General features: G+C 52.3%; 2 protein-coding genes across 5 annotated transcripts; both read right to left on the minus strand.

Moving 5' to 3' along the window:
- Window positions 1-910: 910 nt before the first annotated feature.
- On the minus strand, window positions 911-8,069 carry DHH (desert hedgehog signaling molecule). Its single transcript, XM_010997423.3, has 3 exons — window positions 7,502-8,069; window positions 4,567-4,828; window positions 911-4,300 (listed from the first exon to the last, which is right to left on the minus strand). Exons 1-3 carry the CDS (start codon window positions 7,802-7,804, stop codon window positions 3,675-3,677), a joined length of 1,191 nt encoding a protein of 396 aa, XP_010995725.2. The 5' UTR covers window positions 7,805-8,069; the 3' UTR covers window positions 911-3,674.
- Window positions 8,070-9,785: 1,716 nt separating this feature from the next.
- Window positions 9,786-21,744, minus strand: LMBR1L (limb development membrane protein 1 like). Of its 4 annotated transcripts, none has more exons than XM_010997421.3 (17): window positions 21,400-21,744; window positions 18,929-19,013; window positions 17,856-17,889; window positions 16,682-16,821; window positions 16,404-16,507; window positions 15,632-15,758; window positions 15,038-15,106; window positions 14,836-14,900; window positions 14,432-14,504; window positions 14,257-14,340; window positions 14,085-14,161; window positions 13,451-13,528; window positions 13,229-13,302; window positions 12,894-12,984; window positions 12,726-12,792; window positions 10,590-10,751; window positions 9,786-10,387 (listed from the first exon to the last, which is right to left on the minus strand). In XM_010997421.3, the coding sequence occupies exons 1-17, from the start codon at window positions 21,469-21,471 to the stop codon at window positions 10,320-10,322; spliced, it is 1,470 nt and encodes a 489-aa protein (XP_010995723.1). In that variant the 5' UTR covers window positions 21,472-21,744; the 3' UTR covers window positions 9,786-10,319. The 4 variants fall into 4 exon arrangements, 3 of the variants coding, with proteins under 3 accessions (XP_010995723.1, XP_064347016.1, XP_031318501.1); XM_064490946.1 differs by having other exon boundaries at window positions 14,836-14,885; window positions 21,400-21,730; XR_010382906.1 differs by lacking the exon at window positions 9,786-10,387 and having other exon boundaries at window positions 10,681-10,751; window positions 12,894-13,006; window positions 21,400-21,736.
- Between the last annotated feature and the right edge of the window lie 1,110 nt (window positions 21,745-22,854).

Below are 22,854 nucleotides of genomic sequence, written 5' to 3' on the forward strand. Positions count from 1 at the left end.
GGACTAACTTGCCATGGATTACTGCCAGAAACTTACACCTACATCTGTATTTCCTTAACTGGTGGCTAGGTAGCTTTAGTTAAGGAAGCCAGCCATCCAGGCAGGAGGAAGAAGAGCCAGTGAAAGTGAGAGGGAAGTAACTTTCAGAAGCTAGACTTACTAGCGGCTTAATGAAGGGAATGCGGAAGAGTCAAAACCAGCTTAAGGCCCCACAGGATGTGGCCCCATCCATCAAGTTAGTCTTATTTCTTGTTATTCCTGCTCCAGTTTCCTCATCTGTAATACAATCTCATAGGGTTATTATGACGACTAAATAAGAATGCATGTAAAATTGGTCAAACAAGTCCTGGCCTATAGTAAATTCTCAGGAACTATTAGCTACATATAGTTGCACTTCCCAATCTCCCACTCTAACCAGCCTGCACATCTTCATCCAGGATTCCAAGTCCTTGTTCATGTTATTATTTCTGTCTGGAATGCCTTTTCTGGTCTCCTCCACCTACACATGCTACAACATCCTCTTTAGGCCCTACTTTCTCCACAGGCCTTCTGTGTACAAATATGACATTTACTGCCCATTCAACTCATCCTGATTAAGGGAAAATGTTGCTTTGGTAGTCAATCTTCTTACACCTTTAAGAAGCTGTTTTCCTAATTGGTGTGTCTGTGTTTTTCAGTGCCTAATATGGTGCTACACTATAGATGTTCAGTAAATCCTGCTTGAAGAAAGGAATTGGAGAAAAATCTGAATTCTGGGCAAAATAAAAAGTCATCTGAACTTTGAAGCAGTGGTTTTCAACCCCAGTTTCCCCATATGCAGAGAGGTCTTGCCAGAATTATCACAAAATGCTCTGTAAATTCTCAAAACAAGATTACTTTTAATTATACTTTAGTTCTAAAGCAAACCCATATCTGTCACACAGCACCTTCTGAAGAACGGAGTGTTATGAAATCAAACAATTTTAGGGGCTACACAGTCCCCTCCCCCAGAGTCTGGGAACCATTGATAATGCTGCTTCTAGTGGAGTGGTGAGGAAAGAAGCAGACAGACAGCAGAAAGCAGCACAGGCAGTGAGAAATGGGTGCAGAGCATGGACAACATTCACTGGGCGTCTGTTCCACATTGGTCACATACACTGATACTGTCAAGAATCCTGTCAGGAGGTCTACCTGACTTCCAAACCATGCCCTTTCCCTAAGCCTCCCTGCTTATTTTGCTGATAAGAAGAGGTGTTGCATCTGGAGATGTTGTGTGGCCAAGTGAATATGCCTTCCTGGCCATCTTCATAGAGACAGTGCTCTTCGCTGCCTGAAGGAAGATAATGGATTTTTGGGGGGGGGGGGTGGGGGGAGCTGGGAGAGCCTCAAGGGGACAAGAATAATGAAGGATGGAAGTCAGGAGTGAGAGGTGAGCCTCAGACCTGGGAAGTAGTCTATAGGATGTAGCTTAAGGGGAACCAATTAGTTCTCCAATATCCAATGATGTCCCCAACTATATCCCTGCCCAACGTATTGAAGTACTAGGAATCAGCACCACTATGATTTTGTGGCTTAAAGTCTTATTTTCAGCTGGCCTTTAAAATATATGCTTCACCTGGGAAGAGTAGTAAAAACAGGGAGGCCATCAACATAGAAATACTAATTAGCTTATCAGATTAGTCATCCCCTGTAGTGACATGCGGAGGGCATCAGAATCTGATAGAGTGAGACAAGGGCAGTTTTAGAGAAAAAAAAAAAGTAGGAAAGGTCCAAAGCTTGGAGTGTGTTTCTAAAATCAGGAAAGGGGGCAGGTGGCGGAAACAGGCACCTGGTGTGGATTGAGGGAAGTGAGAGGTGTAAGGACACTTAAAGGTAAACTTAGCCTGCTTCCATATGTTGGCTTTAACAAGCACAACCTGGGACCCTAAGTATGTTTTCACCTCCAGACACTGAAATCAAGGGTCACAAAGGTGAGGGAGATGAGTGGGCAACTTAGATGCACGTGGAAATCTGCACTACTACAGTCTACAACTACACCTCTAGCTTCCAGGAGCCACAGAACTAAACCACGTGCAGGGGATGCAAAAGTGCCATGGTTTGGAAGGACTTTCCCAACGAGAGGCAGGTGGGCTCCTCGCCAGCCGGTGACACCCATGGCTCATCCCTGGCAGCTTAACAAGCCCCATGCACCATCTCTTGCCGCCTGGGAGAAGGCTCCTTTACGCAGATCCAGTCCACCCATCTGTGTAGTATGTGGTTCTTTTCCCTTTGGCCTGGGAGGGAACCGATCCTGAAGGCCACTAGAGGGCGGTGTATAGCAGGGACACTGTGCAGGAAGAGTACAGCTGCTACAGGGAAGGGCGGGCTCCTGGTGGTACCAACAACCCCTACCATCTCCCAGGCTCTAGATATCCCTCTTCCAGTGCAGTCCAACTTCCTCTGAGCTGCCGTTCCTAACTCAGGGGCACCTGCCTGCCTGGATTCCAGATGTCTGCTGCATTGGAACCCAAAAAATTTCCAGAAACACCCAGGCTGGGAAAGCAGAGCTGGTGATAATGGGAGAGGGGAGAGGGGTACAGTGGAGAAAGCCAGTAGAAATGACAAGGACAGGTGATCAGGAAAGGGGTTCAGGTTGTAATTCCTATATGCTCTTGCTTGGAGAGCCTGTCCCCCTACTCCATACACTTGGGCTGAAGCTGTTCTTTGTGCTGAGCCCAGCAGGAAGGATAGGTTCCAGCCCTCCGTCCAGGTTCTTTCTCGATCAACAGTGTGTGAGAACTATCAGTTATATATTAGCTAGAGATTCCCATGGGTCATTAGTTGGTCCAGTGACATCCCAGAAAAAAAACATCGGCCCCATGTAGACCCCCAATACCAGAGTAGGATGGGGGCTAGGGTGATTCTTGAGGGAGGGACCAGGACTGCAGGCTAACAATTGGGGGCCAGAATTCTTTATGTATCAGAACCCACAATGGCCTCAGCCGCCTTTGGAGCCCCTATGAATGGAGAAAGGACGTGTTTGTGTTTTCTCACCCTCCAACAGGTGGTAAGCAATCATGTGGGCAGAATGCTGGTCCTCTCTGGGTGGGAGAAAGAACTAGCAGCCTAGAATAGTTCAGACTCCTCTGGTCTCTGTTACTGATCCTGTTGCTGATCGATTGGGATGCCTTTTCTGAGAGGAGAAAGCAGGGCCAGAGGACCTGCTGGGTAAGGAGGAAGAGTGGGAAGTAAGGTATGGTCCCCTTTCTCCCCCACATCTGGAGGTAAATCACCATCTAAATAGAGATATCCCCAACAAGCTCCTGGAAGCCTTCCCTTTATTAGCCTACCTGTAGGAAAAATGTCAGTTTGGCTCCAGTGTCAGTGTTAACGCCGTGCCCCAGCCGCTCATCTTGCCAGGCGGGGCAAGCAGATCATTATATTACAATTTATAAATAGAAAATAAAATAAAATAATCGGGTTGGGCTGAGGCACTGGGGAGGAAGAGGCGAAACAGTCCACGTCAAGGAATACTCATCAACAACCCCACCTATTTAGGACCCAACCTCTCAGTTAGAGGTTGCCCCTAAACCATCGCATCTATTTTCCTCCCTAACCCACCTCCCAGTCAGCATCATCTGCTGCCCATATCCCCAGATCTCAGCCCGCACGCCCCCGTTTAGGCGGGCGCCTCGAGGTTTCTATGCCTGGAGCGCTTAGTCCAGCAGCTCCTCCGCCAAGCGATAGAGGAACCGAGAGTACCAATGCATGCCAGTCGGCTGGACGGCCCCGCCCGGAAGCAGCGCCCCCAGCGCGTGCAGCAGGCGCAGAGGAGCAAAGGCGCGGTGCGCCCACTGGTGACTCTCCAGAACCGCGTAGCACGAGGCCAGGACATCGTTGACCAGCAGCGTTCCGTGCGCTGTGAGCGGCGCAAACACGCCCACGGCTTCCTCCCGCGCCACGCGGGCCACGCGCGCCGGCCGAAGCGCGTCCCCGCCTGGCGCCAGCACCGAGTCCCCCGCGCGCAGGCGGCGCGCGAACACGGGTGCAAAGTCGCCTGGCGCCGGCGCTGGCCCTCGAGCGGCGAACACCAGGTGCCAGGGCGTGAGCAACAGCTTGCGCGGGGGCCGCTCGGTCTCCACAGCCACGAAAGAGGCCCGGCGCTGCAAGTCCCGGTCCAGGAAGAGCAGCACGGGCGTGGGCACCACCCGTCCTGCCGCGTCTGCCGCCAGCACCCAGTCTCCGCGATGCAGTTCCCGCAGCCCTTTCCGCTCGCCGCTCCGAAGGCGCACGGTGGCATTTCCCGGAAAGCAGCCGCCTGCCCTGACCGCCAGTGAGTTATCTGCAGGCAACAATCAGAGGATTGAATGAAGACCAACGGTTCCAGATTGTTAGTAGAGATTCCTAAAGATATGGGTCAAGCCCAGCGGAGACTTCATTAGTCCCAGGACAGCATGCAATTTCCCACAGATCTGGCCCCAACCTGGGCAGAAATGGAAGGGTGGTTGGTTTACAACACTAACGCCCGCTTGGTCTCTCCCCTAGGGTTGCAACAGGGCTGTGCAGTCCGTTTCCCCGAGGGATCTCACCACCCAGCCCCTACTGTACCGGCTTTGACCGACACGTGGACGTGGTTGCGGGACTCGTAGTAGACCCAGTCGAAGCCAGCTTCCACTGCCAGGCGCGCCAGCAACCCATACTTATTGCGGTCGCGGTCGGACGTGGTGATGTCCAAGGCACGGCCTTCGTAGTGGAGTGAGTCCTGAGCGTGGTGGCCGTCCTCGTCCCAGCCCTCGGTCACCCGTAGGCGCACTCCGGGCCACATGTTCATAACGGCAATGGCCAGAGCGTTCACCCGCTCCTTACAACGCTGGCGGGGAATAAAGGAGTCAGTCTCCTCCCTACCACTACCACCACCATGGGGGCAAAATCGACCTGGACTGGAGGGTCGATTCTTCTTTGTTTTCCCGACCCTACTCCGTTCCATCCCAAATTTTGAGTGTCCTGGGGAGGTGAGAATCTGCATAGGTATAGTTGCCAATCTGTGCTCTCTTTCCAGAGCGTCGTTGTAGAACTGTGGTGTCACCTCTGAGATTGAGAGGGAGCGCCTAGTTCTTTCCCCTACTTTCAATGCGCGCCCCTCGTCCCTACTTGTTCTGGGACCTCCGCTCAACCTGGGAAAGCAAGCATTGAGAGAGCGGGTGGAAGTTTGGCCAGGGAGGGGTTGAGCAGCCTGGCTCCCCGAGAGAAGCCCCTGTTTTAGCTTGGCCCCCGCCCCAAGCCCCGGCTGCCCTCCCTCTGCCTGATTCATCTTTTGTTTCGTTGCCTTCCCTGGCACCGGGCATCGCTTCCTTCCTTCCTTCCTCCTCCTCCTTTCGGCCCCTAGCATTAACCCCTTCATGGTGCAAGTGCCCCCCACAGAGTTGCCCAGGCGGAGCCTTGCGGGATCAAGGCTGCTGGAAAAAGAGTTGGGGCGGCGGGGGCCGTGCGAAGTACAATGGCCATTCTCCGGGATGACTTAACCGAACGAGAATCCCGGGCCGAGGACGGGGACGCGCCGGGAGAAGCGGACTCAGCAGCTCCATCCACAAAGGCGCTTTTCAGCCGCCCCGGCGCTGGGAGAGGAAAGGGCAGAAAGCCGCGCCCCCCATCCCTGCTCCGGCCCGCCAGGTCCCCTCCCCCAGTGCAGCCAGCCCTCCCAGTTCCAGCTTAGTCTCTGCCAGCTCTGAGAGCCCCCCATCTCTCGGTCTGTGTTCCAGAGGCAGCCCAGAAAGGCGTGGGAGTAACACCTGAGAATAACGCGAGCGGCCCTTGCGCGGATCTGGGGGGCCCCCTGCAGGGTGGGAGTGGAGAGGAGGAAAAGCAGCAGCGGCTGGAAGCCTGCACCGGGGGAGTGAGACCACGGTTATCTCGGCTGCTCCAGTCTGGGAGCCGGAGACCTTGGCGAGCACCACAGCACGGACATCGCGGGAGGAGGCAGAGAGGACAGCTTCCTTTTCTTCTCCCCGCTCCGACCTCTCACCTCGGACTTGGTTTTCTCCTAAACTTCCAGAAGGACACTTTCCCCTTGCCCTTCTTCCCGAGTCTTCTACACCTCGGCAGGGTTGGAGAGGAGGGGAGGGGGAGACAGGAAAAGTGGTAACTCCTTCCAACTTTATGTCGTTCTGTCCCCTAAGGAGGCCCTGAGGCCCTGACCTGCGGGGGCAGCAGCCCAGTGTGCAGAGCCAATTCAATGGAGGCCTTTTGCAGTCAGGGTGTGGGAGATAAGCAAAACCGAGGGGGTTCCCGGGCCTGTCAGAGCCTCTCCTGGGCCAATCCCTTGTTCTGCCCCCTCTGCTGCAGGTGGCAACCAGAGGAAAGGACCACGCACGATATTCCATGATTGAGAAGGGAAGGAGTATCTCAATCTGTGGGTAGGAGGAAGACTTCAGGGCAGGAGCAAGAAGGAATATTTTCTCCCCTGGACAGGTTTTCCTAACAAAGTAACCTGGAAAACTATGGCAGTTAATCAGAGGAAATCCGTACCCCTCCCACTCCCCCCACCTCTCCACTCCATACACAATTAGGTGGTGTAATGGAAAGTGTATAGGACTTAGAATCAGGAGTCCTGAATTCTAGTCCCAGCCATGCACTAATTAGCTTTAAGACTTTGATTAAATTGCTTTTCCTCCTGGGGCCCAGTTCTCAGATGTAAAATGGGAGGGGGGGGGTGCGTGGTGGAAGAATGTGACCTCCAAGTTTCCTTCTACTTCTGACATTTGAGATCACAGGCCAGAGGTGGTCCTTCTCACTTCAGCCTAGGTTGGTTAAGTTCTGGTCTGCAGCAGATGCTCAATACATGGCAGCTGAATTCCTTTTAACCCTTTAATTCCAAGAAAAGCCTCTGAGCTAGACTGAGTTTGAGGGATACAGGAACCTTTTGCTTCTCAGGTGGGCTCATCTGTTCTTCACTCCAAGGATTGCTTGTTGCTCTGAGATGGGCATTTAGACTCTAGAATAGCCTTACCCTTGTTCTAGGATGCCTCCCCCAGGCCAAAGAAAATTCCTGCCCAGCCCCTCCTCAGGTAGATGACCTGACCCTTGGTCACCCCTTTGCCAGCCCCGTCAGTCTCTTTGGGCCACAGAGCTTTAACACAATCAGGAGCCAGGCTAAGGGCAGAGCTTTCTGTCTGCTCCCTAGCCAGCTCCTGGCCCCCAGCTCACCCCAGCCCTTCCTGCCTGGCTCAGTAGCTGACCCCCGGTCCACGCCTCAGCCATTTCCCGTCTCGCCTGCCGCCATCCTCCTTTCCCCGCCCTCCTCGTCTCTCCCAGCTTCACTCTCACTAGTCCCTCCTCCCCCTCCTCATCTCTGTTGGGATGATTCCTCCTGATCACTCATTCCAACCAGCAGAGGTTTTTTTTGGGGGGTGGTGGTGAGGGGTAGAGGTAGGTCCTTGACATCAAGGTCTCTATAGATGAAGCCCAGCTCACCCTCCCAGGCTGCCATAGGAGGGCAGAGAAATTGGCAGTGCCCTGGAGCAGGTGGGGGAGAAGCCCTCCTTACCTCAGTCATCAGGCGGTCTGCACCGCTGTTCTCCTCATCCTTGAAGATGATGTCGGGGTTGTAGTTAGGCACCAGGTCCCGGAAGCGCTCGGAGCCCCTTGTCACCCTCCCTTCCGCCGGCCCACTGGCGCCCAGGGTCCGCTCCGGCACGCTGGGCACAAATTGCTTGTAGAGCAGCGGCACGAGCTGCTTGCGCACGTAGCGGCGCCGGCCAACCGGTCCCCGGCCCGGCCCGCAGCTCTGGGCCGGCAGTGCCAGGAGTGCCAAGCAGCACAGGGGCACCAGGCTGGCCAGCAGCGCCATGGATGCAGCGGACTCGCCAAAAGGGAACGTTCTTGTCCTCACCAGCTCTCCCGTCAGTTGGGCATTTCCCCAGGCACCAGAGAGCGCAGCAGGCAGAGCTGCCCTCAGAGTGCCCTAGAGCTCCTGTGGCTCTGCGCACCTGGCTGCCGCTAGCTCTGCCTACATACCCCCAGGGGGTCTGGAAGTTGCTACGGACGGGTCATCATAGCAGGGAAGGGGGGTCGTGGGTAAGTGCCAACCCTGCCGGGCTCTGTCGCCTGACTCGGGCGCCGGCAGAACGCCCGGGCTCCGCCTCAAGTGGCCCCTGGCCCCGCCCCCCCGCCCTTCTCCCAGGACCGTCCCGCCCCCTCCCACCGGGGCCCAGGCTCTAGCCGATCACCGCTGGTCTGTTCAGCGACTGAAGTGTGTCCCATCCTTGAGACCACGCAGGAACCTGCTTCGGAAATTTTAGCAGCTTTACAGTCCTCCGTTGCCTTGATAAGCATCCTTCTACCTCTAAGCCTATGCGTGGCACCAAACCACCTACCTCTAATATGTGAATTAGATCTTGGCACTCCCAAAGCCTACCCTGGCGGGTCATATCCTTTGCTATCACTTAGGAGGTATGGGATCCAATTTCTGCCCAAGACCAGCCAAGCCCTTTAGGCATACAACCTGAGCATCCCTTCTCTGTGGTCCTTCTCCCACCTCCCCCACCTCCATCTCTCCTTCTTAGCAGTAACCAAGACTGGAAGGGGTGGTACCAGGGGACCATTTTCCCTGGTAGTTTTGCAGTCTTCTGTTGGGAGCTTCCTCAGAATCAGGAACAGAGTTTCATAGTTACAGTCAAACTTTTGTCTCCTCTCTTATCCTTGCCAAGCACCAAACTTGTCAACTGGAAGCTGCTGGAGGGCAGTGAGTACTGAAAGTTGTAGTTTCTAACAGGCTAATGTTTGCTTCCCTTTACCTTCTATCTAGGCACCTCTCTATCCTTCACCCTCTCTGGAAACCCTCTCCATGTCTAGCCACTCAGGTCTCATCTCAGAGGATTTGCAACTGCAATACTTCACCCACTAATCTACTATTGTTTAGAAATCTCTAAGAAGCCTTCCCTGTTGTCCTGACACTGGCCCTCTGTGTTTCCTTAAGAACCAATAATTAACTGCCATCCATTGTGCTATGGTATTAAAATTATGTCACTCTTACTATACAAAGCAATTTCTAAGCACAAATTTGTTCATCATGTACCCCCTTGGCTGAGTGCCTGGCCTCTAGTAGGGTGCTCAAAAGTATTTATGGCAATGACACTTTTTTTTTTTGGTATTCCGTACTCATCCCTCACATAGCTCCATGGCTAGCACTCACTAGCTTTGTGTACATTAGAAAAAAGCAGCCCTTCCTCAAGATACCTGGCTGCCATTTGCAAGGAAATAGTTGTAGTAACTACATGTAGACTATGGGGTGAATGGTGCCCCGAGAAGTTGTGCAATGTACAATCTTCATAATCGTGAGTAGAAATTTTACCCCTCCTCCCAACACAGCAGAGAGGCATGCAGAGTATTCAAGGGACTGATAGCCTCTGGAAGGATGGAGTTGGGTTCTTCTCTGATGTAGAAATCACAAACCCTTGTCAGGCAGACACTTATGTACTCTTCATCCCATAGGCAAGTCAGGGAAAGAGCTGCGGGTGGGGGCAGTATATAGAGGAAGGTTATCCTATTCCTACACACATGCCCACCTACTCCCAATAACCAAGGCACAGAAATAAGGCCTGGGCATAAGGAAGAGTCAGGTGACCAGCCAACTTTCAGCAAGTCCAAGGAGAGGAGGAGCTCCCCACTGCCTCACTGTATGGCCTAACAGCAGACCCAAGTCCTCAAGGGTCCCTCAGAATGTGGATGGAGGGGAAGGGAAAGGATAGTGGGCAAGAAACCTCTGTTTCTCTGGGTAGACTCAGGACTGGTGGGAGCAAAGTTGTTCAAACAGACACAGAGACAGGCCCTTTAGAAAACCAAAGCAAACCCTGGGATCAACTTTATTGCTGATGGTTGTGGCCTCTTCCTCCCTATGCCGTCATCTCTCTGGTGGTCCATAGCCCCTCCAGGATAGCACAGTGCTTAGGCTCTGCTGGGCCAGAGGCAAGGGAGACAATCTGCCTCCCAAGTCTGCCCAGGCTCAGTCCCTCCCCTGTCCCCACCCTACCCTATTGCACATCAAATCATGTAAACATGGCTACGGGCATGGCCCGGAATAGCAGTGAGGCAGATAGATGTGTAAACGGATTTGGGACCAGGAGCCAGACCCAGTCACCCAGCCCCACTCCATGCTGAGGCCCATAGTTAAATCTGGAAAAGCCGGTGGGGCCTGGTCCCAAACTCTGGCTCAGATTATGCAACAGTGCAGATGGCTCAACTCCCCTCTGCCACCCACCCTCTCAGATTACAGGTCTTGAGGTCCACCCACCCCTGGGCGCCCCTCCAGGCCTGGGCAGCAGATGGCAGTGTCCAGTTTTCTCCCTCTCATCCCCAGCTGGAGGTTACTGGTGCTGGTTCTTCCTAGATGCCCGGGGAAAACCGGAGACAGGCAATGGCAGTCTGTCCAGCCCTAGGGAAGAGATGAGGTGGGCAGTCAAAAGCAGGATGTAGGTTCAGTCCTCAGGTATAAGACAACCAACCCACAGACTGGGTAGATGAGGAATGTTACAAACAAAGCAGAGAGCATGCCATCTCCCCTCCTTGGGATGACCACTGTTCCAGAGGGCTCCACCTCAAACCACCCCACCAGCCCTGACCCAACTCCCTCTCACCAAAGGCCCGGATCAGTTCTGCACGCACAGCTGCGGTGAAGGTCTTCACCAGACAGAGAGTGGTGAGGCCCGCAAAGGCTGCATTGTAGAGGAACACGATGTAGAAGCTGCCCAGCCAGTTGAAGCGTCCAAAGTCACCCAGTAGGTCAAAGCGAGTGAGACCTGAAGTACAAAGGCCAGCATCGGAGGTGGGCTCCCCAACCCCTCCCTGGAAAAGAGCCCAGCTTTCTGCTGCCGCCTGGTGGCCACATTCCAACACTGCAACTGATGGGTTGGCTTCTCTTAGGTAATAATCCTACTTCCTGTCTCAGGGACAGTTCAGGGCTGTTGAAGAAAGTGTCAGCAGCTAGGCTTGCTCCAACTTCCCTTCCAGGGTTTAGCATCTTCTCCTCCAATGGGGGTCCGCTCTGGCTCCAGGTGTCCCAAGGAGCTCCCAGGGCCTGCTACTTGTTCCTGGGCCAGGAACCTACAAGCTTGTCACCAAGTGTTTTTTTTAGCAGACAGAGCAGTGAGGAGGCTAAGGGCTCTGACTCTGATTAGGCTGCTTTGGTTCATATCTGAACTCCACCCCACCTAACCGTGTGACCTGGGGCAAATTCCTGAAACACCTATGCCTCAGTTTCTTCATCTATAAAGCAGGGGAAATAACGTGACTGTGAGAATTAAAGGAGACAACACACATACACGTGCCAGGCATTATTCTAACATTTATTGAGCCCCTAATAATAATAATATAATTATCATAAATTAGAATTCTGGGGCCCTCCCTTAAAAAAATACTTAAAAAAATACTCCTACCAACAGCCAACCTAAAGGAACTAACTGGTAGATCCACAGGCCAAGTTTCCTACTAAATCCCCATGGCACAAGTACAAACGGTATAGTGGAGAGAACATAAATTTAAGAACCAAACAGAACTGATTTAAATACTAACTCATGCACAGTATATAGATGATGGGGTGCGGGAGGTAACAAGTTACCTCTGCAACTCCCCTACTACCATGGGGTGAACTATTTTTTTATACTTTTGAATATTTTTTACCAGGTAATTCTAGATCATAGTTCTAAAGGTGGAAGAAGGACTGAGTGTATTAGCTGATGCCCCAGTGTGTGTAAAAAGCTCTAAACTGGGGTTCAGGAGACAAAGGTTCTAGCCTGAGTTGGCTTTGTCTCAAACTACCTGTATAACTCTGGGTAAATCAATTAGCTTCTCTGTTTCTCCTCTTATTTATTTATTTAAATTAATTAATTTAATTTAATTCCTACAAAAAGTGCAAAGGTTTTTTTTTTATTGTGTAACATAGGCAAAAGTATTTGTCAATAAATTTTTTAAGAATTTCATGTTCTGATTCCTTCCACTGACCATCAACCTTAGCTCCTCCAATGTTTCAATTGTAATCTTCAGGATAGCCCTTTCAATAAGATTTTTTGCTCAGTCAATAGTCGTCATGTCAGTCAGTCCATAATTCTTTTAGTTGGGCGTCTTTAATCTCCAGTGGAACATGGACACACTTCAAAAACTCCTCACTTGTGATCTTGGTGATCCAACTTCCCCAAGCAATTTACTTTAGGAATATTACATATTTGGGGTCAAAGAAGATGGATCTGCCTTGGTTCTGATTTTTAGATACTCTCTGTCATGAGACATTTCCAACAATGTATGTCTACAGGAAAAGATCCATTGGGTTTTTAATTTACTTTTGATTTTTTTGTGTGGGGAGGTAATTAGGCTTATTTATTTACTTATTTTCTTAATGGTGGTACTGGGGATTGAACCCAGGACCTCGTGCATGCTAGGCATGCATTCTACCACTGAACTATACCCTCCCCTGTTTCTCTTTTTTAAAATGACAATGTTTATTAGATGATCCACCCCAAAGGAAGATTTGGAGTAGAAGTAAATGAGGGAAGGTGTGTTATGGAGCAAATGGAAAAAGCATGAGCTTTGAAGCAACACTACTCTGAAGCTCAGCAAAACATTTTATAGAGCCTCAGTTTCTCCATCTGTATAATGGCGATAATACCTTCTTACAGGTTTGTTGTGGGAATTAGAGAGAGCATGAATAGAAAGTGCCTGCTTAGTACCAGCAGGTACTAAAAAAAAAGCTAATTCCCTTGCCTCCTTTTGCTACTTACCCAGGGTTCGAGAGAAGACAGGAAGTGCTGAGCTTAGAACCAGGAGACAGACACAGTTCCCAATTATCTGGATGGGAGTAAGGAAAGAGGAGGTGAAGGTAGCCAAACTGCCAGCACCTGGTGCCCAAGCATGCCCCCAGGAAGCTTCCTTGACTCCTGCGCAGCTACCTGTGTCATGGCTGTGTCATGCCATCTGGGCCGCAGTCCCCGGAAGAGTGGAGAGCTGTAGAATCCCACGACTGAGGATACCATCAGGTAACTGCCAGTGGGTTAGGGAAGAACTGGCCTGCTCTCAAGGATTAATGTCTCATCTCAAAGGGAATGGATCTCTCTCCCTCAGCCCTCCTTTCAAATCAAGTCTTTTCCTTCTTTCTGAACCCCAGGTCGGCAAAGTCTTGCCCTCTTCCCCATCGCTCACACTGTAGCTCTGCCTAGCATCCCAGAGGAGACAGGTTTGAGAATTGCATCCCAAAAGAGGCAATGGTGGGTTTCCAAAAGGATACAAGATGAGTACAACCTGAATGATGGCACCAAAGGAGCCCAGCTTGGAGAAGGAGACCTGGCCCAGGGAGGCACCCTGAGAGATGGAGCATGTCACTGTGCAGCACTCCCCGCCATCAGTACCACCCAGCACCTAGCCTCCCTCTGGCCTCAGCTGCCCCCTTCCCCAACTCAGCCTTTCTTAGGCCCTCCCCAAAAGATACAGTGGGAAAGTGGCCCAGTACCTGCATGCCCCGGGGCATGGCAGCCTCATCGATGAGCAGCTCCAGGATGTGGATAGCCACAGTGAGCACAGACAGTCCCTGTGTGAGGCAAGGTCATGGACTCCCATCCCTGCCCCAGTCCACGGCTGTATCCAGAGTTTAGTATTAACAGCAGACACTCTGGTCCAACATTTTCAGTTGTTTCCAGTGAGCTGTGTGGGACCTCCTCAAGGCTGACACTAGCAACAGAGTACCTTTGAGGGTACCCTCTCCAGGTGGAAGGATTGCAAAAAGGCCAAACAGAAAAGTGTACCTCTTCCTCCAAACTGATCAGACTTATTCCCAAGTCCAGGATGAGGCAAGTAGGGGGATGGACTAGATTTCAACCCTATTTTCACCCCAGAGCAAACGTGCAAAACTACTTAGGCCCTGTGTGGCCTTAGGCAAACTCCTTAACTTGTGTTTCTTCATCTACAAAATGGGGATTGATGTATGCTCAGAATAAGGCAGGACACAAAGTAGGCACTCAGTGAGAGGCAATCACTATTATTGATGATAACCAGGTCCTTGCATCCCCTCCCTCCTCCCTGAGAAGGCCTAATAAAGTACACAAGGGCCTACTACTCCCCACCCCCACCAAGGCTGGTGTACGCACCGTCAGTACCAGCAAGCACAGCATGGCCAGGGGGTAGCCCAGGTTCCGCTGCCAGGCTGAAGCCTTCCGCCGCTTCTCTGTGTAGGGATGGGAAGCTATAGCAAGGGCCTGGTATGTGGGGCTACCCACCTTGGGGAAACCCCGGTATCCCAATCCCTACCAACCCACATACCCAGAAGAACCCTCTGTGTCTGCAGAGCCAGGACCTGTCTGTGCAGCAGCTCCATGTCCAAGGGCAGCCAGCAGGAGGTGGGATCTGAGGGCAGAGAAGGTGGTACTGTCCCCTGGTCCTGTAGCCCTTGCCCAAGCCACGCCCACTATCCCTGCCAGGAGGAACTGCAACTCACTGCAAATCCTGCGGGTCAAAGCTGCCTCCTCAAAGGCTGAGCAGTGCAGCTGCTCTTCCAGGTCTTCCAGCAGCTGTGGGCAGGGGGAAGGGAGGGATTGACTGTCAGAGGCTCCCAGTCACAAGGGTCCCAGGAGAACCTTTCTCATCTCAGGACTCCATTGTCCCATTCCTTCCCCTCCCCTCATTCACCACCCCGTGACCAGCAACTTTATCCAGTCCCTCCCAAATGGCTTGTGTCCTGCTTTGCATTTCTGGCAACCAACTCCAGATGATGGGGTGAAGGATACAGGAGCCAGCAAAGGCTACGGCCCTCTGCGAGGTGTGCACTGCACAACCACAGGGTCGCTTCATTGTTTGGCTCCAGCTTTGTCTCCAGGATCAAGGACTAGGAATACTACATACCCGGGGCTTGACCAGCAGCTTCCCAGTGACCGAGAACATGCGGGCAAGACCTAGTGGAGTACACACTGTGGGAACAGGAGCCAGTTACCTGCCAGACCCTTCTCTTCACTGCTTCCCCTACCCACCCCTCCATTCCCTCATCCATCCTGGTTGCTCTGGCCCAGGGGCCTTACCCGTCCCCTCCCAGACCCTGGACACTCACCCAGGAGCAGCAGGACCCCAAGGAAGGAGATGCAGGAGTAGAGGTAGGGGAGGTAGTATTCCCAGAAATCTAAAGGGGAAAAAAGAAGTACATCAGCCCATCTCTCTCCTCTGGCTTACTGGGGGCTGACAGAACTCAGAGAAGAGGCGAGGGCACAACACAAGAGCCTACAGGGGTTAGGCCAGTAATGCAGCCAAGGAAAGCTGGCCAGCAGCAGAAGGAGTGGCAGGGCCTACAGCAAACTAGAGATCTTAAGCCCTTTCTAAAGGGCACAAGCACTCTTTGGCCCAAGTCGCTGGGGCTTAGTATGGCCAGATCCTTGGTCTTGTCAAGCAAAGCCAGACATCTGGATATTGAGGTGAAATCTCCCAATTTCAACTGACTCACGTATGTTTTTAAATCATTGCCTGGGCCCAAATTGGAACATTTCTACAGGTTGGATTTGGCCTGAAGTCCATCAGCTGGAAACTTCAGTCTAAGGGAGAGGGTCCCAACTTTCTCCGCCTTAGCAGGATAATTTTTCCTGGCAGGGGAACATCAGCCAGCTGAAGAGCCCCTCGGCCGGGAGGGTGGGGAGGAAGCTGGCCTTCTCACCATAGAGCGACTCTCTGCTGGCCTTGTTGTTGTCCACGATGGCAGACGCCACCCACACCATGCCCAGCACCAGCAGAGTGAGGAGTATCAACATCACCACTGTCTCGTAGACCCGGGCCAGGACACCCTACAGGTGGAGGCAAAACGTGAGGGAGACTATGCGAGGAAGGAAGGAGACAGAGATGGCAGTCTGGCTGGGGGAAGCAGGGAGGAGTGGATTCAGGAGACAGAGGTGTTTCCCTCTTATTCTGCTAAGTCACTCTGCCTTCCTATCCCACAATCTGGGGTCATTCCCTATACTGGATATTATTCATTTGCAATCCGCTTCCTCAGATCCCTTCTCCACCCTTGTCTTGTCTTGGGAGGCTGACCCCTGAGGTCTGTGACACACATGCTCTTTACCCTCTGGTTTTCTGTTCATCTTGCCCAGTGGGGACGACCAGCAAGAGTGGAAGGAAGGAAGAGAGAGAGGTCAGGGTATCTTTTCTGTTTCTTCCCACCTTTTGCACTATGGTTTTGACAGTGGCTGAGACACTAGCTCCTCTCCCGGGAAGCCACACCTCCCTAGCTTCAAATAGTTCCAGAAAATATTTCTTCCCTTTGCTCCCACAGGCCTAGGGGTGGTAATGACTTGCTGTTGTTACTAGTGCCTCCAGCTCCTTGTTGGTCCCCTTAATGCTGACAGAACCTCTGCAAATAGTCTCTTCATCAAAATCTTTTCAGTTGAACCATCCGAGTGGAACTACATTTCCCTGGTACATCCCTCACTCACCTTTCTGGAGCCAGCAAAGCCCTCAGACTCAGTGAAGAAGTACGCAAAGGGCATGAGGAAGATGAGGGACAAGTTGGAGAAGAGAAAAACGAGGTTCCAGAGGCCTGGAGCAAAAAACAAAAAGCAGAGGTGGTTATTAAGACAGGGGGCAACCCACAGGGGGCAACCCACTGGGGACTGAACATGTGGCAGGGGAGGCGGGAGGGATGGGGTGATATCGGACTGATTTGTCCAAGGCTGCCTATCCCCACCCTCAGCTGCAACCAGGAGCAACGCACCATGGATGAGGGAGCCATTGAGCCACTGGATGTAGTAGTTCCGAGGCAGTGAGAGCAGCACCTCGTTGCTGATGATGGAGAAGGGCAGGAGCAGGACAGCACCCAGAGCGACCGCCAGGGTGAAGGTGCACAGCTCGAGTCTGGGCAGAGATGGGGTAGTGCCCCTGCTTAGCTCAGACACTCACTTCCCTGGGCCCAAGGAGCCCCATTCATCTCCACAGGCACCTGTGGCGTCTAGAACCACCTGTAGCAGTGATAGACCTAGGGAAGGAGCCATCCACCTGGGGCTCTTCCCACTGCCTTCCCACCCTAGCCCTTACCTCCCAGGAAGCCTTGGCACATGGGATGGGCATACCTTAGGCCTTCATGGGAGCCTGGTCACCTGCCATGTCACTTGCCCAGGCTGTCCCCAGGAATGCGGACCTCCCGCACATGCCTACAGGGTGTGCCAGGCATGATGCCAAGCTAAGGGGCCTGACTTCTCTCTGCTCAGTGCAGGGATGTGGATTTCTGAGCTTGTCTTCTTCAGCCTGGACAGAGCAGGGTCACCCCATATCGCTATGCCCTGAACAAAGGCACTAAGGTGAAAGGGGGACCTGAACTCAGCTTCATAGCCAAGGCCTGTGCCCTGGGCTGCATCAGCTGAAAAGAAGGAACACTTATCTAGTTGGTCCTTGAGGGGTATGGGTGGGGGTTGCTTTCTTCTAATCTGTTGATCCAAAGGGGTCACCTCTATATTTTTCTCTACAGGTGCTAGTGAATAATAACAGCCTAGAGTAAGGACTATCCTCTCAGAACCAAGCATGCCCCACCCTCGGGGATTCCACCTTCCCCATCCCCTGCTATTTCCATTAGTCTGCATCCTCACCCCACTCCCTCCCCAGTGGCTTCTGGGAGGTGAAGCCAAGCTGGAGCCATTTCCAGTGACTCAGGCCTCCAGCAAACAGTTCCTGGTCGAGCCTCTTAGAAGCTCCTGGCCTAACCAGGGAGACAGGAACAACAGCTTTTCCAAGCATCCACATGTGGGGTAAAGCCGGAAGAAGCCAGAAATGAGGCGGAAGCAGCAGCTCTCTCTTCACTGTCTGATACTTCACTCTCCCCCAGCTCCAGGGTACTCACTAGAGTTGAGCTTCTAAAGGCTACTAGGGCCTGGTCCTGAGGCAGCAACACTTACGCAATCTTGTTGACTGTGGCATCTTCGTCATCCACTACAAGAGACAGAAGCATGGGGAGAGGCAGGCCATCAATGGGTGTCTCCGGAAGGCATTTGTGTTGCAGTGTGCCCTCTTGCTCCTTCCCTGGCCCTGAAAGAAGGCCCACCCAGGCAGAGCTGGGCAGGAGGCTCCAGGAGAGCTCACACTTTGAACCCCATAACCTATTCTTTGGCCAAGGTGGCAGCTTAAAGTTCAGTGGTCCTAGGTGGAGAGAGTATGGATCAGGATTTCCCCCACTTCCCTCCTTCCCCAGGTCTCTCCCACCACAGGTTCCTCTTTATAAACTGAAAATAGAACAAACGATTGGTCTGTGAGGTTGGTTACATCAGTGGCTAGATACAGCAAAGGAAAATGAGGGGAGGGGGAGGGGAGGTTCACAGAGAAAGTCCCCAGGGGAATTACACTCATGAGTAGCTGCCTTCTTGGCTGGGGACTCATGAAGCCATCTGGAGGGGAGGAGAGGTTCAGGCCAGGCCAGGAAGATCTGGACAGGCTGGAGCTAGGAATGGGAGCAAGTGTGTCCCTGTAATCACACGATGCCTGAACACTCTACAAAGAGGAAGGCCACCATCACCAGGTCCTGGGGCCCCAGTGGTCAGGGAGGTCTCTGGTCCTGGGTGCAGGAGCACTAGGAGAGGAGATGAAAGAGCTTGTGCCCACAGTAACATCCACCCTGCAGTTACCCTCTTTAGTTTCACAGAGAGCTTTCACATTAGCCATCGCATTTGTTCCACATAGTGACAATGGACTGGGTAGAGATGGTTAGACTCATTTTGTAGAGGATGAAACTGAGGGTCACAAAAGTTACATGACTTGCCCAGTGACTTTATTAGTTGTAGACACTTCCACCTAGACTTTCCACTATACCATCTTGCCCCTGCCTGTGAAGAAAGGGAGGCAGAAAAGGTAAAGGCTCCAGAACAGCCACCTCTCCTTTCCCAGCAGGCACCTTAGGCCTCTTCCCCTGAGGCTGGTGCCATGGCAACGGGAACACTGGCAGAGGGCGGGCAGAAGGCAGGGAAGTCACAGGTACCTGTGGTGAACTCAGCAGGCTTCTTGAAGCGGGTCAGCGTGATGTGGCAGAGGATGTAGAGTGTTGCAAACAGAAGTGTTGAGATCTGTGGCAGAGAGTGAATGAGATGAGAGGCTCTAATCCCAGGCATATTCCCAAGGCCCAGTGGCCTCTGTTAATTCCATGGGGACACTTTCCCAAAACTAGGCTCCATACTACCAGGGATTCCATCTTTCTCCCCAATACTTCCTTCTAGTCAAGGCCTCAGGGGCCTCTAAGAAGCACCAGACAGGGGCTGTCCTATACACCTGGGGAAATAGCACCATGTCCAGCTCTATGAGGGTTTTCCTGGGAGAAAACAGCTTCAGCTGAACCCTGGTTGGTAAACGAGCAGAGAAAACTCTTAGCAATGCACATATACACACACATGAAACAGGCCACAGAACCAGAGGGAATTTACGCCCAGCACATTATTGGAAAGGAAAGAGAGTCTGAGAGGAAGAAGGGGATGTCTGCATTGTCCTGGCCCTCTACTCCCTCTCTCCCACTCCCCCTCCCTCCACTTTCCCCCTCCTCCTTTCTAGAGCCAGCATCAGCCCCTTTAAATGCTATCAGTCCCTGGTACCTACCTCAAGTGACTTCCAACTCCAGGGCAGTCCTCTCAGGGCCTGTCCCATGCCCCTGGGTGACCAGCCCTCCAATTGACAGTTATGGCAGGACTTGAACAGGTTGTTCTCTGCATGCATGCATCCCTGCCCTACCCCGAGTAAGCTACTATTGCCCAGGGCAGGAGCCACTGTCAATTTGGCTCCACAACCAGGGCCAGAGAGTCTTGAGATGTTAATGTGTTTGCAGTAGGCCAAGAAGGCAGGATCAGTCTCATAGGTTCTCCAGCCCCCAAGAGGAGCTGACCCTATAGGGAATCTGCATACAGCTGTCTGTACAAGGAGAAAAGCCACAGAGACCCCAGGAGAACCATGGGTCTAGGACAAAACTGTAGCTTTTAATATTAGGGAAGTAGAGTAGAATGAACCACTCAGATTGTAACTGCAAGATTTTTACTCCCTAGTACTCTGCTCTGGGCTTGTGTAATAGCCAGGAAAGTGAGAGGGCTCAAATGGTCAAGCTGGAGTTTCATGCAGTTCCAGCAGAGGCTAGGCCATTCTCTAGAGCAGGGGATTGGAGCCAGGTGGGGGAGGTACAGAAGTCTTCGAGCTGCTCTTGGCCAGCACTGATGTCCTCAGCAAATGGGACTAAAGGATAGGGGAGACATCCAGGAGACTGCTTCTCTGTCCAAGGTCTCATCCCTCCCTGTTCTCTAGGAATGTGGGCCTCTGGCTCGAGGCCTGGGTGGGCCTCCACAATATGCCCAACCCCACCATGTGAGACTATCCACTAAAGAACACACAAGGAAGGCTTCCGGAAAGCAGATTTGACGTTCCACACATGCACTGGTATACTTTCAACTTTTCAGCCTTCACAAATAAGGGCACATCTAGTTATGTCATGGCTCACTTTACCCCTCTGAGGCAGCCCAGAGCAGACTAGAGCCCAGCCTAAGAAAAATGAAGGATGACCCCATCAGTGGGCCTTCCCACACCTGAACACTTTTATACTTCTATACCTTTCCCTTTAGTATTTAGGGGTGAGGGCTTCCCTGGGGAGCTCTGAGGAAGGAGACTGAGAAGAAAGGAGAGAGATGAGAGTTTAAAGCAGGCCTGAGAAAGATGTGACTTTCTAAGCTCCACTGGGTGCCCCTGGCCCTGGAGTGAGAAGGAATCCCTTGTTGTGTGGCAGTTTCAGCTGTTACTCTAGGTGGCAGTGAGGGAGTAAGGAAAGCAGCCAGGTGCCCCCTGTAGCACTGGGGGCAACCACTCACAAAGGAAATCCCCTAACGGCTCTGGGAAGCAGGAACCTTGGCTTGCAGGGTATCTAACAAACACTAATAAGGAAAAGTAGGGGAAACCTTTGTTGTTCTCCATCTCTGCACAGTAGAACCCGCCCCAGCAAGAGTCCTTTCTTCCAGAGTGGGAAACCCACCAAAATCTCCTGTTCGTTTCCCCTTCACCAAACATCAGTTGGGTTTGAGGGGTAAATGCAAATAAGCCCTCCCCTGGACAAACCCATCCCTCGCGTACCACAGGCTAGGATCGGCAGACTCACCAGACTCCCAGACACACCAAGACCTCCTTCAGAACACCGGCGGGGGGTGGGGGACAGGGGGAGGCCAAGGGGAGGGGCGAGTACAGGGGAGGAACGGAAACCGACCGGCTTTGTTTATCTCGCAGCCACCCAGCTGACCTGATCTAGGGGTTGGCCAGCCCAGCTCTGGTCGGAACGGCGCCCTTCGTCGCTCGCCCCTGTACCAAGCAAGATCTGACAGAGCTCTGAGCCCAAGTAGTCGCACTACCACTCGAACTTCTCCCTCTCCCGCGACACCCGTGCTTCTCCTTCAATTGTTTCTACCCTTCCTGCCCGGTTCCCGCACTCACAATGCACTCGCGGACCCTCTCGTGGAATAGCTGCTCTCGCACAGATAGTACTTCGTAGTCAGCTGCTTCCATACTCTGTTCAGCATGACTGGGGCGGGGGTGTCTCCGGGCCCGGGGAGGACCAGCGGGGATGAAGCCGCCGCCGCCAAGCACCCGGACCCAGGCGAAGGAGCCTTTCCTCTCAGCCTGTGACGGAAACTCGGGGTAATCTGGGGCTCAGATTCAGTCGTCGGGACGCCCCGCCCTTAAAGGGGCAGGCACCAGAGCGCCTCGTTTTAAAGGGCCCTGGCCCCCCTCCGCTCCCTCCCCTTTAAGGTCAAGCTTCAACGCAAACACCCGCCAACAGGCACGCTACGAGGAAGCGCCGGTACTGGTTCTAGAGAGACCCAGTGACGACACAAGGGATGGGCGGGTTCTTTCCAGGGAGCGGAACTCATTGGCTCCTGGAGAGCTGCCGCTCATCGCTAAAGCAGCGCTGATAGACTCGCCCTGTGAAAGGAGGCGGGATCTTTAGGGCCTACCGGTGCTCATTCGAAAACTAAGCAACTGTCTTCCTCACCTCCTGCTGGTGACCAGCGACGATTCCTGCATTTTAGTATCGACCAAGATTTTAGTGTGACTTTGGTTAAATGAGCCATTTGGACCAAGCCAGCTAGGAGGGGTGTGAGAGCACTACGGGGGTTCTGAAAGGTACCGCTGCTCAGTAACCCAGGGCCCGCAGTAGCGTTTTCTGAAAGTGTTTATGTTGGGGTGAGGGATCCTCTGCCGCCAGGAATTTTCACTCAGTCACTTTTGTGGGAGCCCTAGTGTGTGCTAGAGCAAATACCAAAGAACACTAGATAGAGAATTAGAGAAAAATCCATCTGAAACTTTTGTGGGGAAATGGCCCCAGGGGATCATAGTGGGGCTGAGTCGACCATTAGCTGACCACTTACTATGTGCCACTCACTTTATAGACTTTATCTCATTTTTACATCACAACAACCCTTCAGAGAAAGGTGTTGTGATTAGCATTTTAGTGATTAGAAAATGATGAGAGGGGTTGGAAGGGATAAATTGGGAGTTCGAGATTTGCAGATACTAACTACTATATAAAAAATAAACAAGTTTATAGTGTATAGCACAGGGAACTATATCCAATTCTTGTAGGAATCTATAATGTAAAAGAATATGAAAACGAATATATGTATGTATATGTGTGATTGAACTATTATGCTGTACACCAGAAATTGACAACATTATAAACTGACTATACTCAATTAAAAAAAATGGTGAGAGGTTGTAACACAAGGGATGCAAGTTACCTTCCTGTGACTTTGATTGGTATATGTACTGTTTGGAAAGTCTCACCTTCATGGAATTAAACCCTTCCTCTAAAGTGGAGGGAGTAGTACAGGGAAACTCAAAAGAAGGGCCAAGTTTTGCAAAACCCCCCACTGAAGAATAGGAGTGCAA

The sequence above is a fragment of the Camelus dromedarius genome, chromosome 11 (genome assembly GCF_036321535.1).
Source record: "Camelus dromedarius isolate mCamDro1 chromosome 11, mCamDro1.pat, whole genome shotgun sequence".
NCBI classification, from domain to species: domain Eukaryota; kingdom Metazoa; phylum Chordata; class Mammalia; order Artiodactyla; family Camelidae; genus Camelus; species Camelus dromedarius.